The following is an 18,276-nucleotide window of genomic DNA, read 5'->3' on the forward strand; positions in this document are numbered from 1 at the left end:
ATGAAGGTACTTCTCTCCTTCCTGCCTTAGCAGGGAGTGGTCTGAAGCCTGGAGACTCACCTCAAGACGGCAGAATGGAAAATCTTATCTCTGTACTTTGATATAAATTGTTAACAGGGGGAGAATAAAATTTAAAACCCAGGCAGAAGTAAAATGTCACTTTAAAAAAGTGATTATGGTGACCACAGTTTATGACGTCAACTTAAGGAGTATCCGTGTGTGCTCCTGTTGCAGCGGAGATATTTTGTGTTTTAAGAAAATAAGATCTCTCACGGCAGCAAGTGCTCCTCTGTTGTTGTTTTTCTCACCTACTCCCCAATGCACTAGACTCCTCAGGAGTACTAACATCTCCTCCCCAGCTCGCTTACCCAGTGGCTGAATGTTTTAGTCATATTTTTTCTCCTTAAGTAAAACCTTCACACCGAGATATACAGTCTTGGTCATTTGCTGCAGGGGTGTGTGATGATTTATTTCAGATGTTTTGAAATGTGAGGTTTTAGTGAGGACTAAATATATGTATTCTCTTCATAAAATACTTCATAAGTTACATTTTAGACCCCATAACAGTGAATTTGAGGGGAAATTTTACCTCATGCATCACACCCAGCGCACTTCTGAATCCCCGTGTATTTTCCTGTGGTCTGATAAATTATATGCTTCAAAGGTGACAGAATGCTTTCCCAAAGGATATTGGTTTTTAGGTGCCATGTGGCTGCACAGCCTTCTGATGACTTTAGACTTGGATCATATATGGGCCGAGGGAGGATTTATTAATTTGAAAGATTCTCTTAGCTCAGGGGCAGGCAAACTAGAGCCCACAGCCCACTCTGGTCCCTGCCTGTTAAAGACATTAAGATTTCTCACTTCTTTTAAAGTCTGTATGCTAAGATGGTTTTTACATTTTTCAAGTGTTGTTTAAAAAGAATGATAACATGAAAGAAGAAGAGAGGATATGGGGCCGAGAGGTATGTGGCCTGAAAATACCAATAATAATAATAATAATAATAATAATAATAATAATAATAAATAAATAAATAAGTAAATAACTGTTTGGTCCTTTACAGAAAAAGTTTGCTTCTTCCTCTCTTAGGCCAGCCAAACTATTGTATGCGCTAGAAGAACTATTTAGTGCCCGTGGTGGAAAATATCCAGTTATTAAAATTTCAGTGATGTTTAGGTTATTGGAATGTGCCTTCTGAATGACTCCCAACATGTTATAAAACAAAAAAAACTCCAACTCTTTGCTGTATATTTAACAATTTATAGGACCATAAAGCTGCACCATAGGTTTAACATTATATTATATTGTTCTTAGCTTTACTAAGCATAAAGTTTTGCAAGTTACATAAATGCTATGCTAGTAAAACAAAACAGAACAAACCTATCCTTCTAAGCACATATACAAATCACAGCTACAAAAGGAGATTTGATAGCGACAGCATATAATTCCCAAGCTTCTGCACATTGATTTTTCAGCCTTAGTGATGAATCTGATGTTTACATGTATATACAAAGCATATTATTATTGTGTGACAGTTTTCTAAAATTGAATTTTATAGGATATTGTTTAGTCAAGAAAGCTTCAAATTCATTTTAATTTTGATGTAAATTTCCAAATTTCAAGGATTTTGTAAAAATTAGCTGTATGTCTTTCCTTTTTTCTTCCCTTTTATATCAATATGAAAAGCTGCAAGTGAAGGTGAAAGTCAAATTATGTAAACAACCAAAAAAGGTCCTTTTCAAAGCCTATGGCATAGTAGGCATTGCTACTAAAACGGTATATGTGTTATGGGTGGGAGTGCGGGATCCCTTTCCCCACTGAGTGCTTGGGATGGGGTCCTTGCCATTTCTGGAGAAAAATAATTTTCTGAGACTCACATAAAGGAGGAGTGGCTTTTATTTGTATGGAATTATATTCTTGGGTTTTCAAAGTCCCACTTTCCTTAATCTAGTCCTGGAAGAGGTGCAGCTGGGGATTCAGTAGAGCTACAAGCAAAACCAGTGTCCGAAATTTCTGTTCCATGGTGAGTTGGGTCCGGTTTAGCATCAGGCTAGTTGCGGTCCATCAGTCCATTGTGTGGGGTCCACATGGCCCTGAGCCAAGCGAGTGCACCCCTTGTGACAAGAGTCCCAAGTTTCCTGAAAACATAAGAGAGTGAGAGGGCCAAGAGAGAGAACTTCTTTGTTTGGGGGATCAAATATCCCAAATCTTCCTGTGCTTGAGTGGATGTGCCTGCTCTGGCCAATGACCTGTTTCCAGGTGTGACTGACAGGAAAGCACCTTCCCTGTGTCACCCAGACTTTGCTGGGCATGAGTCTATTTTCCTACTGCCCAGTCCTTCCCCCCAGGGATCTATGGGGAATAGACTAGTGGCTCCCTGGGAGTGTTAAACTGCCACATTCCTGGCAATGCCACAAATGGCATTCCTGTAATATTTGGCCTCCCTTTGCTCTTTCCAGTTGTTAATGGCTAAGTTAAATTACAATGGCATCATATGCACCATAGCAGACCAGTCTTTCTTTCCTTCCAGTGAAAGTGTCACTCAAACTTCTGATTACTTGTATTAAAACTGCAAAGGAGCTTTTGCTAATGACCCCAATAGGAGCATGCTTTGGGAAGATGTGTGAGAAAGGAAAATACTAATGCTTTCAAAATTCACGGAAATGAAAATGCAGAAAGAAGTACACTACACAGGCAAAATATACTACCATGGGCTACCAAACGAACGTCTAAAATGTGGTATGATACAAATGATCAAACTTTCTATTTGACATTCAAGTATGTAATACCAAACATCAAATATAAATGTGTTGTGCCTGAAGAAAGAAACCTTTATTCCCGGCTGAAAATGTGATTCTCAGGTTAGGATGGGGTTGGATTGGATGAGTTCGTGACTTTGTCCTGGTTTGTTCTCATTAGCTATTCAGCATTCAGTAAGCCCTCTCATTCTTCTAAGCCTGAGTTTCTTGACTTGGAAAAAATAAAAAAGCATCCCCACCAAAGTTAGAATTTTCTGTCATGCACCAATAATACAGTGTGGACTTATGCATTAAAGTGATGTATAAATATTAGATGTTGTTTTTATTAAATCAAGGGCTACACCTTCTTCTATGTTCCTTAACTTTCAAAAAAACAAAACAAAACTGCTATATAAGAGGAGACATTTCACATGTATTTGTGCCTTAATATTCAAGACAACGATCAGGAATGCCTATGCCATTGCTTAGAAGTGTTTTAAACTTCAAGTAGGATGATATCTTAAATCTCAATATGCTTGAAAATGAAAAAAGTGCAAAAAACACAATATACTAATGCTGTGAATCCTAAAGCAAATACCCTATGTCATATACTTATTCATGAATAATGAATGTATCCTCTCTGGAAAACCAAAGTTGGATAAAACACAACCCTCCTTAACATCTCAGATTCTCAAATTCTATATGTGGTCTTTAAATTCAATAGCGCAATCTCAAATGCAATATATCTAAACTAGGGGCCCAGTGCACGAATTTGTGCACCTTGAAAGGAACTGTGGGCTGCAAAGCTGCAGTGGGAACAGGGGCAGGTCTCAGCCCATCCTCGACAACCCCACCAAGCCGTTCCTGCCGCAGCTCCCAGTCCCCTGTCTGCTGGCAGCCCCGCTCCCGCCACTGCCACTCCCACATGTTGAAGGCGTTGGCCCGGCTGGCATTCACTGATGATGCTGAGTGATTGGGGCTGGCACCATCAGTGGGTGCAAGTGGCACCTGCTGCCCCGATTGCCCCTCAGGAGCAGGGGGAGGTAGAGAAGCCCTCAGGGGTGATTGAGGCCAGTAGCTGCTGCTTGCACCCACTGATGACGCCGAGCAATCAGGGCCAGCACTGGGAATCAGCAGCTTGTGTGAGTACCAGGTGCGAGCGCCAGGCGGGATCTCTTCCCTAAGGTCCTCTTGGCCATTTTACTATTATAAAGGAATGGATGTCAGAGAAAGACCAAGTAGGCACAAATGTGAGGACATCAAAATCCACAGCTTGCTCTGGGCTTTTTCATGATTGAACCTGTTTCCTCATTTGTTTGTTTGCTTTTTAAGCAACTGAAAAAAAAGTCAACTAACAGAGATAGTTGCCTGGAAAGAGAGTATAGATCCTATGTCCTATATAATAAAAGGCTAATATGCAAATAGACCAAATGGCAGAACAACCAAACAACTGGTCACTATGACATGCGCTGACCACCAGGGGGCAGAGTGTGGAACATGGTGCGCATCGGCTGTGGTGGGATGGTGGAGCAGCTGCAGGTGTGAATGGGGCCATCGCCAGCAGTGGGTGCGAGAGGCAGTTGCCGGCCCCGATTGCCCCTCAGGAGCAGGGGGAGGTGGAAAAGCCCTGAGGGGCAGTTGGGGCCAGCAGTGGCAGCTTGCACCTGTTGACAGCGTGGAGCTATCGGGCTGGCGCTGGGCGGGACCGCGGTGTGCGGGAGCAAAGAATTTTCAGTAACTACCAGAGGTTCGCCCCGATGTCAGCGACTGGTGCCTTGCCTTGGTCTGATGGCCCCGCTCACCTGCTCCACCATCCTGCCGTGGCCGACACCTTCCATGTTTTGCGCATGCCCCTTGGTGGTCAGCGCACATCATAGAGACCTGTTGTTTGGTTGTTCTGGTTGTTCCACTGTTCAGTCTATTTGCATATTAGCCTTTATTATTTAGGATTATTTCTCCTCCCCCTTATGTACTTTAGTAATAAACATGCCATGAAAATCAAAACTCTGTCTATATTGTTCACTCTTATATCCCAGTGATTTGAGCAGTATCTGGTCCAAAGAAGACTCTCAGACATTTCCTGAGTCAGTGAGTCAGCAAGTGAATGAATCAGTAAATGATAAATGAATGAACGAAAGAGTTGTTCCAGCACAGGTGCTTAATTTGAATCTCATTGAGTTAGGCACCCTCCCACCCCCAGTACTACCAAGTGGCATCTGCCTGTCCCAAATCAGGTGGGTTGAGAAGTGCTGAAAGGGTGACCTTTTAAAGAAAATTCAGGGGCTGTTACTCAAAGAAAGAGTGTACTGAGGAGGGAGGAACAGCTATCTGCCCTGTGATTCCCCCTTCTCTCTTTCTCTCACCATGCCTGTATGTTACTACCTGGGACTAGGTTTATATCCTTTCTTTTGCTCCCTTCTCTAAAAAAAGTTATCAATTCTTCTTTTGAAATACCATATGTCTTTTTTGTGACCTTTCTAGTACAATCCACGTTGGTATTGACTCTCAGTTCCTTGTCACTAGTCATACTGCCCATGGTGATGTGGTCTCCACATCCCAGGATCTCCTGACTGTGGGTTTCTTACTCTGTCATTTCTTAAAAAAAAAAAAAAAAAAAACCTACAACATAGTCATTTGTTCTTCTTACCTAATGGATGTTGAAAAAGTTGTCAGTTTTGTAATGGTGGCATAGGAAGGTAATGTGAAGGGGATTTTTTTTAAAAGCAAGAAATAGGGTTGGATTTTAGGAAAAATTATTCATTGTGCAATTCAAATGTTAGAACTCAGAATTTAAATGTTTACTGTACACTACAGTGGGTACCATATGGTGTTTCATTCTTTCAACATCTGGGTATATTGACATATATTAAAGGACCCATGGAACTTCGGCTCAGTTTCCATTTAAACCTGGGTTTGTTGCCCTGGCCAGTGTGGTCAGTGGATAAAACATAAGCCTGCACTGGAAGGTCTCAGTTAGATTCCATGGCAGGAACCCATCTTGGGCCCTGTTCAGGTGAGTGCAAGAGGCAACCAACTAATGTGTCTCTCTCACATCTCTCTCTCTCTTCCCCTCCTTCTCTTCCACTCTCTCTAAAAACAAATGCGAAAGCAAATGTCCTTGGGTGAGGATTGAGAAAAATAATAATAAAACTGGACTTGTTTTCAAATAAAGTATATACGTTCGTATCATCATTTTCTCGTTTTTCTTTTTCCCTTTTATTTTAACAAATTGCTTTTGGTGTGGAGAATATAAAGTCCTGGCATCAGATAGGAAAATTAAGTTTAGTTTTGCAGGTAGAGAACATGGTTGTTTCTAAGGTATTTTCTCCCTAATTTGTTAATCTGATCCCCCCCCCCCCCCGCCCCAGGCATTTCCCGGGAACATCAACTCTGACAGTGTGGTCCGGCATGACTTACAGCATCCCGTTGTTGCCCGCTACGTGCGCTTCGTGCCTCTGGACTGGAATGGAGAAGGCCGCATCGGGCTCAGAATTGAAGTCTACGGCTGTTCTTACTGTGAGTATCACACAGATGAAATTCATGGTGGGTTTTGCCATCTTCATGTAAAGTCTTCATGTAAATTTTGACCTGTTTATTTTCAGTTATTTAACACTAGAGGCCCAGTGCACGAATTTGTGCATGCGTAGGGTCCCTCTGGGTGGCCTGCAGGGATCAGACCAAAACCCGCAGTCCAATGCCGCCTGCAGCTCCTACCTGCCACTCCTGCTTATGGCAGTCCCACTGTGCCTGCCACGGGCTCGTGCCCAATCAGTCCCAATCGGGAGAGGCTCATGCTGCTGCAGCAGCTCTCGCCAGCCATGAGCCCTGCATCTGGCGCCCTCCCAAGGGGAGTGGCCCGAGGGTTCTGGCTGAAACCAGCTCTCCAACATCCCTCGCGGGGTCCTAGATTGTGAGAGGGTGCAGGTCAGGCTGAGGGACCCCACCAGTGCATGATCAGGTCACGGAGGGACCACGGGAGGGCTCCAGGGCATGTCCAGCCCATCTCACTCAGTCCCAATCAGCAGGACCCCAGCAGCAAGCTAATCTACTGGTCAAAGCATCTGCCCCCTGGTGGTCAGTGCACATAATAGTGAGCAGTTGAGCAGTCTTAGCATATCATTAGCATATTACACTTTGATTGGTGGTTCTGCCGTTTGGTCTATTTGCATATCACCCTTTTATTATATAGGATGGCTTGCTTTCTCTGACAGTAAACTGCCCTCTGTTTTTATATATAAATAAAATATAAGGTTGTTTTTTGTTATAAATATATGTTTACATTTACTCAAACACGTTATGTAAGAATAGTTTAAGAATATGTTAAGGATTGGGAAGCAATTTTGTTCAGTTAGCTAAAACAACAAAGCTTGTTAGTAAAATTGCCTGAAGTCTTATGAAATACTGAAAAAAAAGAAACCTATGTTATTACCCACCTTTTTGGCTTTTTGTGATGGATTTTCAGTATATTCCAAGAGCTTTCTTCCAGTTCTGCTCCATTGTAGCATCACCATTCTAAAACCAAACACCAAGTTTTAATGGCAGTTACATTTTACTTGTCTATATGTTTTATTTGCTCCTTTTCAAATTTACTTGGCCATCTTTTTTTTTTTTAATCATGAGATTTTTTTTTAAACTCCCGTTTTTTTATTTTTTAAAAATATATTATGCATAGTTCTACTGATTCCACTATGAGGATTTGGGGGGATTTTAATTCTGTTACTACTGTTTCTGCTTATTTTTTGAAGTATTGCTTGATTTCTTCTCTGTCTCCTCCATTTCCTCCTCTTCCTTCCTTCTTCATCTTCTTAGCCCTTTTACCTGCCTATCCTCTCTTCCTTATTCCTCCACTAACCCATCTTTTTGCCTGGGACTTCAAATTCTTCAAAACTTTATCTGTGGAACTTCTTTTAGGCCAGGTTGATGGTGGTGCCTAGAGATGACTTATCTTTGCTCATTTGCTTCTGTAAGCACAGAATTACCTTAGGGACACGCAATGACCTGAAAGATTATTGGAGGCTGTTTGAGGCCACTATGTGGTATAAATTCAATCTGCAAACTCATGATTTGCAAACACTGGCTTTAGAATATGAACTCTCTTTTAAAATATTTCTTTTTTCTACCAATAAATTTTGTTACCATTCCCATTCTTCCAGTTGGGTGGAGGAGGAGGGATGCTGAGTATGGGCAGGATGGGGAATTGGGATATCAGGTTTATGTAAGGGATCTCTTATTGGACTCTCCCTTAACCCTTCCTGTAGACCCATAAAAATGAATGCTCACTATAACCATTAAATGGGAAAATGCACTATTGGGCAAGCTTTTTAAAATTAACCAAATACTTGGTAGTTAATAACAAAAACTATATAAAATGTTCACCTCTGTAAGAATTTAGTTACAGAGATTAGTGAAGGTTGTCACTGTAATGATGACCAATGATATTTTATTCATGAGAAACATTGTTATATACACACTAAGCTGGTTAATACAAAGGGACCACAGAGATCATTTTTACAGTTCTATAGGCCTTTATTTTATTTGGTCATCACTTTATTATAGCAAATACAAGGAGTAGAAGCACAGAGTTAGGTCTTCAGGAGAATTAGATCTTTGGGAGGAAGTTTTAACTCTTCAGGTGAAGCCTAAAATGAGTCCAAACATAAATTCATGTCCTTTTCAATACCACAGTGAGTAAGAAAAACTTGCTATGATAGATAAAGGCCATTAATTAATCTAATAGTGTTTATGTGGATGAAAATTGTGAAAGTTAAAATTTGCTCAGAGGCATACATCCTGAGTGTGAGCTGCAAGGGAACCCAAATAAGTAGATATAATGCCAAAGCTCAGCACCTCCGTTATGTTTTCCCGCTCCTTAATTCCAGCAAAGTGAGTACCCATGTGGCCAGCACCAGGTCAATAAAAGATGCATATTTCACCCCAAAAGTACTCCTTGGGCCTCCTTAATTGCATTTGTGAGAATTATCCATGCTGTTAAGGTATTTATTTCCATTAGTATGATTATTCTATGATATGAAGATTATACAATTATTTTTTTTTCATTTCTTGTTTGTGAACATTTGAGTGTTTCTAGTTTTGATTATTTCCATAGAATTGTTATAAACATTTCTCATGGGTGTGGACCAAGGAAGGGGTAATACCAAGTTAGCATATGCATTTTTTAAAAATTTATTAAATGACAAAAACTTTCCTTAAAGTCATTGTATCAAGTTTGACTCTCACAAGCAATCTATGAGGGTTTAGTTGCTCCAAAAATTCTGACATTTAGTATTGTTTTAGCCATTCTGGTGGGTGTTTATTATATCTCATTTTAGCATTAATGCACACTTTCTTGATTTTAAAAGTGAGTATGCTTACTGGTCTTTTGTGAAACGTTTGTTCAGGAATCTTGCCCATATTTCGATTGGGTTGTCTTTATCTATTTGTCTAATTGTTTTGAGTAGTATTATTTTATTTTTATTTTTTATTGTTTAAAGTATTACATATGTCTCCCTTTTCCCCCATCGACCCCTCCCCAGCCACTACCACCCCCCAGGACAAGCCCCCACCACCGCACTGTCCATGTCCATTGGTTATGCTAATATGCATACATACAAGTCCTTGGTTAATCTCTTACCCTCCCCTCCCCTGCCTTCCCTCTGAGGTTTGGCATGTTTTTTACAGCCAACTCTGTTTCTTTTTAAATTCTCATTATGATATCTAGACATGTATCTTCTTTTTGAGATAGCTTTAAAAATAATTATTTGAAAACCTACATAACCAATTAAGTTACTTTAGAACTCATAGTAAATGATAAAAGCAGCTTGCCAAAAGGAAATAGCCCTCTGACTGTGAAACATGACAATGTGTTCTATAATCATTGCAAGTTGATTGTAAAGTTTTGAGTTAGTGCTATCATGGACTTTTCCATCGATCTTGGGCTTTGGCAAGCACAACACACAAGAAGGAAAAATATCTGAAACTAAATAGGAAGCTGGATATTCTACTGCATATGCCTTTCTGGTAGGAGAAATCATACCCTTTGGGTAAATGTATTAACATGTATGCCTATAGATGCCTATAGATGCCGGTGGAGTAATGATATATTGGCAACATAGGATCAAATAAAGTAAAATGAAAGTTGAAAAATAGCATTGTAATAGGTTGTAATAAGTGGATAATGACCTTCTAGAGATAGCTGGCTCTACTTCCTGTTACTTGATAAGACAAGTGTTTGCAGATGTGATTAAGTTAATGATCTTTTTAAAAAAGATATTTATTGATTTTTAAAAAGAGAGGAAGGGAGAGGAGAGAAGGGAAGTGGGGGAGGGGAGAAAGAGACAGAGAGAGAGAGAGAGAGAGAGAGAGAGAGAGAGAGAGAGAGAGAGAGAGAGAGAGAGAGAAACCAACTGAGCACACTGTCCAGGGCAAGTTAATGGTCTTGATTTGGGGAGAGTATTCAGTGGGCTCTAAATGCAATCACATGCATTTTTATAGGAGGTAGGTAGAGGGCAGTTTTGCAGGCAGAAAAAGATGGAGGCGAGGTGACCACGGAGGTAGAGATTGGAGAAATGTCACTCTTCTCCAAGGAATGTGGGCTGCCACCAGGAGCTGGAAGAGGAGAGGAGATTACCCCCAAGAGCCCACAGAGGGAGTGTGGTCTTGACCACATATTGATTTCAACCCAATGAAACTGATTTGGGACTTTTGACCTCCAAAACTGTGCGAGAACAAATCCCTGTGTGTTTTTAAGCTACCATATTTTTGGTAATTTGTTATAACAGTAACAGGAAGCTAATACAAATGTCAATGTCATTTTAGGGGGGAAAAAAAAGACACAAAAATATCTCTAGAGCAATGCTCTCCAGTTTAAATTTTATACAAAGATGTAAATGTTCTAGACCTGCTCTAATCACTAGACAGGTGTGGCTATTGAGCATTTGAAATATAGGCAAGACACTGAGGAACTCAATTTTTAATTTAATTTTAATTCATTTGGATTAAAATAATGTAGCTTAAAGGAACCAAAACATCTGCATCTTATTTTTCCTCATAATCTAAACAAATTATGACATTTATGTTTTAATTGACAGTCTCTAAATTTTTCCCTGGGGGTTAGAAAACAACAGTTTAATCATTCTGAAGAGGCTGTTTTTACTGTCAAAAATTTGATGACAGGTCATTTTCCTAACCAGATCCTTAACTAGGTCATTTCCATAACCAGTATCCAGAACAGATTATTTTTTATTTGTCTGTTTATAAAGAATACAAATTACATTTATGACTTTTTCAAGAAAAACATGCATGTTTATACAGGGAGGAAAAAAAAAAAGATGTGTTAAGCGCACTTGTTATGGTCAACTTTCTCCACGTTACAATGGTTTAGATTTACCTACACTGGAATTCAGACTGGAGTGGGCCCTGAGAAGATGGTCCTCTGTTTTTTCCTGAACGCAGTGAACTGTTGGCCCGCGGGCTCTGTTTGATTTTTCAGTGAGAAAAGGAATCTCGGAGCCGTGAGTGGGAAATGCAGGTCAGATAGATGCACTCTCCCATTTGCCCTCGTAGGAGTAGCAGTGCTGTGGACTCCAAGGTCCCTGCAAGGAGGAAGTAGGCTTTGATCACTCTTACAGGAGAGAGAAGTGAATTTTCTCATCATTCTTAAAAACCCCTTCGAGGGTTTATCTGAGATCTATCTGAACCTGCAGGTTAGAGAATGGGGTTGCTCTTTGATTTCAGTTTGCTGGAAACTCCAGGGAGAGAACTCTCAGTGTGAGCCCTGCTTCGGCTGGCGTGTATTCTCCTGCAAATCCTCTCGTGTGTGTCATCTTTCTTCCATGATCAGCTCTTGCATGATTGCTGTGTTGCCTGAGCAATTAGGTTCTTCTCAAGGCTGAAATAAGAGGCTCACTCTATTCCAGGTGGAGAAGTTTAGTTCCAGGCCACTGCTTCGAAGCCTTGAGGGTTTCTACTGTTTTTGTTTCCTGACTTGTCTTGAAGATAATATGAATTCCAGTTTCAATGAATTTAAACTCGTTTTAGATTATTCCGCTGCCTCTACATTTGGTTTCCCCTCAAGTTAAGTGGAAGCAAGTGCATGATGTTATTTTGTAAAACTTAGAGCTATCCTCCATGTCGTTTGACTCAGTAAGCCGTCTCCCAAAACACCGATGCTAATCTTCTTACTCTAGACCAAAGGGACTACATGAAATAGAAGGGAGACCTCTCAGTCTAATAATTTTAAAAATCATTTATGGCTGGAGCACTCAAACATTTATTTAACAAAAGCCCAACACAGTGTATTGATTAAAGTAATGAGTCTTTTTTGACAAATATTAAATTGGCTTTAACCAGAGTCTTCATAAAAGGAAGGTCGGTACATTGAGAAACCAGTATAGACACATTAATAAAACAATTTTTATATATGCCTTAATTTGGATCAATAATTAATAAAGCCTAACGATGTCACCCAATGCAATCCTGGTGGAAAATAAGTGTGAGGCTGGGGGGAAAGGCTGGGGGGAAGGCCATATCAAAAATGTTTTTGTTTTGAGATCTATATATACATACATACATATACTAGAGGCCCGATGCACGAAATTCCTGCAGGAGTAGGCCTTCCTTCCCCTGGCTGCCAGCACCAGCTTCCCTCTAGCACCTAGGACCCAGGATTCCCTCACAGCCCCAGCTTTGTCCGGAAGGTCGTCCAGAAGGATGTTCGGTTTAATTAGCATATTATGCTTTTATTTTATATATATATATATATATGTATATATATATATATTTAATTATTACATAAAGTATTATGTAATATACTAAAGTATTAGTATATATATTAAAGTATTACATAAAGGGGACCCTTTTCCCTGATTGATGATTGATTGACCCCCCCACCACCACCACTCCCACACCTAGGACAAGCCACCACCGCCCCAGTGTCTGTGTCCATTGGTTATGCTAATATGCATGTATACAAGTCCTTTGGTTGGTCTCTTATCCCTCCATCTCCTGCCTTCTCTCTGAGGTTGGACAGTGGTCTGTTCAGTGTTTGTCTCTGGATCTGTTTTTGTTCATCAGTTTTTGTTGTTCATTATATCCCTCATATGAGTGAGATCATGTGATATCGATCTTTCTCTGACTGGCTTATTTTGCTTAGCATAATGCTCTCCAGGTTCATCCATGCTGTTGCAAATGGTAAAAGTTCCTTCTTTTTTATAGCAGCGTAGTATAAAAAAAAATTTTAATTGATTTTAGAGAGGAAAGGAGAGAGATCAGTTGCCTTCAGCAAGCACCTCAACCAGGGATCGAACCTGCAAGCTGCTTATGTGCCCTGGCCAGGAGTCCAACCCACCACCTTCTGCTGTACAGGATGCAGCTCTAATCAATTGAGCCACACTGGCCAGGGTGAGAATATTCTCTTGTAGGAACCACAGGCTAATTCCCATAGCTTTCATGCTGCCTAAGCAAGAAATACTGCATGTATACTAGTACATTTATTAGTTTGCTAGGGCTAAAACCACAAACTGTGTGTCTTAAGACAGCAGAGATTTTTCTCTCACAGTTTTGGAGGGAAGAATCTAAAGTTGTCCTCAGGGTTGATTCCTTTTGGAGGCTCCAAGGGAAAAACTGTTTCATTCCTCTCCTCCAGCTTCTGGTGGCTGCAGGGGGGGGTAAGGGCGGGAGGGGGGGAGGGCAGTTCCCTGTTGGTTACCTTGTAGCTGCATCATTCCAGGCTCTGCCTCTGCCTTCACCTGGCCTCACCCTCTGCGTGTCTGTGTCTCTGTGTCCTCATATGGCCTTCTTATAAGGACACCAGCCATGGCATTTAGGATCCACCCTAATCCAGTATGAACACATTGTAAAGTAACTAATCACATCTGCAAAGACACTATTTCCAAATAAATCTCCATTTTGAGTTTCTGGGTGGATGTGAATTATAGAAGAACATTATTCAACCTAGTACAGCATATACTCATTACAATTGGTAAGAATTTCTGTTTAGATCAATCTAGCTGGGCAGAGAAGTAAGCAACAGGTTTGGAAGACAACCCATGTTTTCCTATGGAAATTAGAAGTTTAATTTTGCGTAGTATAAAAGGGTCCCAGATACATAGTTATTGTGTTCATCACATACACATATGAAGTAAAAGATTTATGATGTTGCTTGAGAATCAATATATTGTGACACAGATTCATCAATCTCATTAGCATTTATTGAGTTCTGCTATTTGTAAATCATTTTGCTAACTTTAAATCCAAAATGCAAATCTGACCATATCTCACCTGTGCTTAAAAGATTTTAATGATGTTACATGGCCTGGAAAGTCCAAGTAGTGAGCTGGCAATGTACTGCCCTTCCTATGACCTCTGCAGTCTTATACCCGATCATATCCGTGTTGAACTTCATGCTCCGCTAATACAAATATTTCTACTTCCGAATACATGACCTGCTTTGTAACATCATTCAAGATGTTCTCTCAGACTGCAGTGTCCTCTCCATCATTCACCTGACCAATCTGTTTTACCTTCCAAGATTCAATTGAGATGCCATTTCCAACAAGAAGATATCTCTGAATTTCCAGAATAAACCACTTTATGTTTTTTTTTTACTCCCATTACACTATGTGAACATATCCAATGGAATATTTATCAAAACATTCCAAAATATAGCAGACCTTAAGATATTGGGAGAAGGGGACCACAAAGTCACCTTATTCATCACTGACATTCCATTAATTAGCAGACTCGAGTCCCTGTATTCAATTAATGTTTGGTGAACCAAACTAATGTAAGATGTAAATGATATAGACCTAATTTATTCCCTCAGTGAGAACTGATTACTATTTGATGTTGTGTAGGTTTTTTTTCATTGGTTCAACTGGGTACAATGTTATTACATCATATTGAATGGTGCTCTAGTGGCCTAGAGAATGTTGAAAGAATTATGAAACTGAATATATTAATAGATGTCTCTAAAGCGTTACATAAAGCAAAGAACTCCATTGTCCTTTTTCTAATTTGAATGTATGTAGACCTTGTGTTATTTTTATTTAAGGTTATTTTAAACCACAACCCTATGAGGCTGCTTCATGGATTACATATATAAATTATTTATCAGCAGAAGAGAAATGTCACACTCTTATTACTTAATTTGAACTTTATATCCAGATTAATCTATAAATAAAAGTAAATCAATATAGAAATAGATTTAATATCAAAGCCAAGTTATACATGGTAAAGAGATAATTAAAATTGTGATGCTAATAAATTATGTATGTAGGACATGCTGTGTTCTTAAGTTTCTGTGCAATAGATAAAAAGATTTATATATTAAAACCAGAAATGTCCTTGCCTTTAAGAGAAATGGAACTTAAATTCAAGCATATGTAATGTTCTTCAGTTCTTTAAAAAGGAGTTTGTATTTCAAACTGGAATTGGAATGTTGCAATGCAAAGACTATTTCTCTATATCTAATAGTTGGTGGTGATACTGCAGCAACTGATCATTCTTGTAGCAGTCTGATATTTTTTGAGATGGTGACAATAGACACTAAGTCATGGTTTTATTTATTAATGGAAATTTGTGTTTATAAATATCAAAAGATGATAAGGTATTATTATTTTATATAATAAAAAATTAGATACTTAGTGGGTCCCTGGACAGACATTTGAGGGTGACGTTTGCATTGAAAGGAAATTTAGGTTCTAAGAAACAAAGATTGCATTCTCATTTTTCATATCTAAGGTGATACATGCAAACAGCCTTTAATTAATTTGTTTTCACTGTAATTTCTTTACATGGAAGATAGTTCCTGTTGAGTCTATTCAGTGAGAAAGCAAAATGTAACTTTCTACTTAGCTGTAGGACAGTTGCAAATGACAGCTAGTTCATATTCTGGAGCTATATTTAGTATGCCCCTGATTCAGAGTTATATTTACATTATACTGCTTACTATGAAATTAAAATTCACTGTCAATAATTTTGAATGTTAATTTGACATATAAAATCAGAGATGTGGTTTTAGAAGTAAACAAAATTATTGGTAGAGCATAACATGTAATTAATCCCCATGTTTGCAGCTCTGAATTAGGAAAAACAGTATTAGTGTATTGTGGAATAAGAGAGAATGAATTTTTCACTGTAAATATTACTCCAAAATTATTTTCATAAAATCATTTTTCAAGAAAAACAAACATATCAAAACAAACTATACACATATTACGATAACTCACTGAGATAAGAATAAAACAGTAAAAAATAACTATGCTCAGCATGGTTTACAAATAAGGTATTTTAATTACTACAAAGAGCCATATGTACACACTACATGCACTTCAAAACTAAAAGTTCCCAGGAGACCTCTCAGCCCAATCCCTTATTTGACTAATGAGGAAGCCAAAACCTACAGGGTTATGTGACTTGCATAAGAGAATTAATTGCATAGCAATCTGGAGCATTGTTATGACACTTGATACCTCTCTTCTCTGCTTAATCCTTTTCTTCCCCACCCACACTGTCTTTTTGTAATCATGGTGATGGCCTACAGAAAAAAACATTATTTTGTAGACTCCAAGGACTAAAAATTGGGCCATAGTTTTTACTGTAAGGACATATAGAAGGGGGTCTTTTGCAAGAAAAATATCTCACCAGCATTGCACATTCTACATATTTCACAGGAGAATTTAAAGGACACGCTCATTTAAGGACAGCTTGCAAATAAGCACAGGGCAAGCTTTCCTGGACCGTTGTTCAGAAAGTTCATCAACCTCAGTCAGTGCCTTCCCTTAGAGCAGCGGTTCTCAACCTTCCTAATGTCGCGACCCTTTAATACAGTTCCTCATGTTGTGGGGACCCCCAACCATAAAATTATTTTCGTTTGCTACTTCATAACTGTAATTTTGCTACTGTTATGAATCGTAATGTAAATATCTGATATGCAGGATGTATATTCATTGTTACAAATTGACGATAATTAAAGCATAGTGAGTAATCACAAAAACAATATGTAATTATATATGTGTTTTTCGATGGTCTTAGGCGACCCCCGTGAAAGGGTCATTTGACCTCCAATGGGGTCGCGACCCACAGGTTGAGAACCGCTGCCTTAGAGTATCTCAGCTCATGCAATATTTTAACTACTTTTTACATACATGTTAATCCTTATTTATACTAGGAGATTGCAAAGAGTATCAAAGTCAAAGTTATGCAGTCCATCAACATGTCACTTATAATACCTGTTTAATTTGAGGAAAGAAGTTAAATTTAAAGCACTGCAAATATACACTTAGATTCTTGTATTAGCTTTTATTCTTGAGTTGTTAGTCTTAATGATCACCAATTTAAATGAGCTTAGCCAGGGAGAAAAGAGCAAATATTTAAGATGGTTGTTATCACCCTCATGAATTAAAAGTAACAATGTAATAAAATAATTTCATATGATGTTTAAAATTTCAAGCCACACAAATGCTTGGATATACACTTAAAAATTAGAAAATAGTCATTGTAAAATATTTAATAATTTTATTTCTATAAGATTATATTAGACTAGTATCAGGTCCTTCATGCCTAGACTTGAAAAGAATTACAACCATTTTATTTTAATACTTTTATTCTAAATTAAACATATACATTTATAGTATTTTCTTATGCTCCAAATCAGGGGTCCTCAAACTTTTTAAACAGGGGGCCAGTTCACTGTCCCTCAGACCATTGGAGGGTCGGACTATAGTTTAAAAAAAAAAACTGTGAACAAATTCCTATGCACACTGCACATATCCTATTTTGAAGTAAAAAAACAAAACGGGAACAAATACAATACTTGTATTTGCATGTGGCCCGTGGGCCATAGTTTGAGGACCCCTGCTCCAAATGGTGTCATATTAGTCTTTTCAGCCTTTCCTGCTTATTATGGTTAACAGGAAGGAGTTAAAGAAGCTTTCCAATCTTCCATTTTTACTCCCAGTTACTGGGGGAATGATCTTAGGGAAGAAAGAAGGTGGGTGACCAGGACCTACCTCTGCAAACATTCTGATAACTGTAACCTTAAGCACTATCTTATCAACGGAGTGTTTTGAGCAAGGTATCCCTTCCCTGTTTTTGTTTTAAGTTGCTTATGGTAAACACATTTAGCTCAAATACATGTCAAACTATGCTAGAAAGGGAGTGCTCTGGACTTAAGATGACTAGAGAATGCATTGTGTTTCCTCATTTGCCAGCCAACAGTGTAGACAAATTCTGGACTTGCCCAAAACTGCTCAGCATGGAGGTAGAACCCCCTGATTCTCCCACATGACCTTCTCAAAAGGATTCCAGAGCCTCTCAACTCCTTCAACTTTTATGACTTGTGCCACTCATTCTTTTCTTCTTCTCCATTTTTTCTTGTTTTCTATATTCTTCATAAATTATAAAAAATAAATAAATGAAACAAATTATATTTTATACTTTGGCCACAGTGAATATCAGTATAGATCAGGGTCCCTTATCCTTGACTCTCTTGATGTTTTGGGCCACATACTGTATTGTTGGGCTCGGTGGGTAAGGGGA

At 38.9% G+C, this 18,276-nt stretch overlaps 1 protein-coding gene across 1 annotated transcript in view; it reads left to right on the forward strand.

Moving 5' to 3' along the window:
• The window catches only part of CNTNAP2 (contactin associated protein 2), a 1,845,032-nt gene that overhangs the window by 776,035 nt on the left and 1,050,721 nt on the right, over positions 1-18,276 (forward strand). Inside the window, exon 4 of the mRNA XM_059712082.1 lies at positions 6,108-6,255. Coding sequence (XP_059568065.1) covers positions 6,108-6,255 — 148 coding nt within the window. The remainder of the gene's footprint in view (positions 1-6,107; positions 6,256-18,276) is intronic.

This window comes from Myotis daubentonii, chromosome 10 (assembly GCF_963259705.1).
Source record: "Myotis daubentonii chromosome 10, mMyoDau2.1, whole genome shotgun sequence".
NCBI lineage: Eukaryota > Metazoa > Chordata > Mammalia > Chiroptera > Vespertilionidae > Myotis > Myotis daubentonii.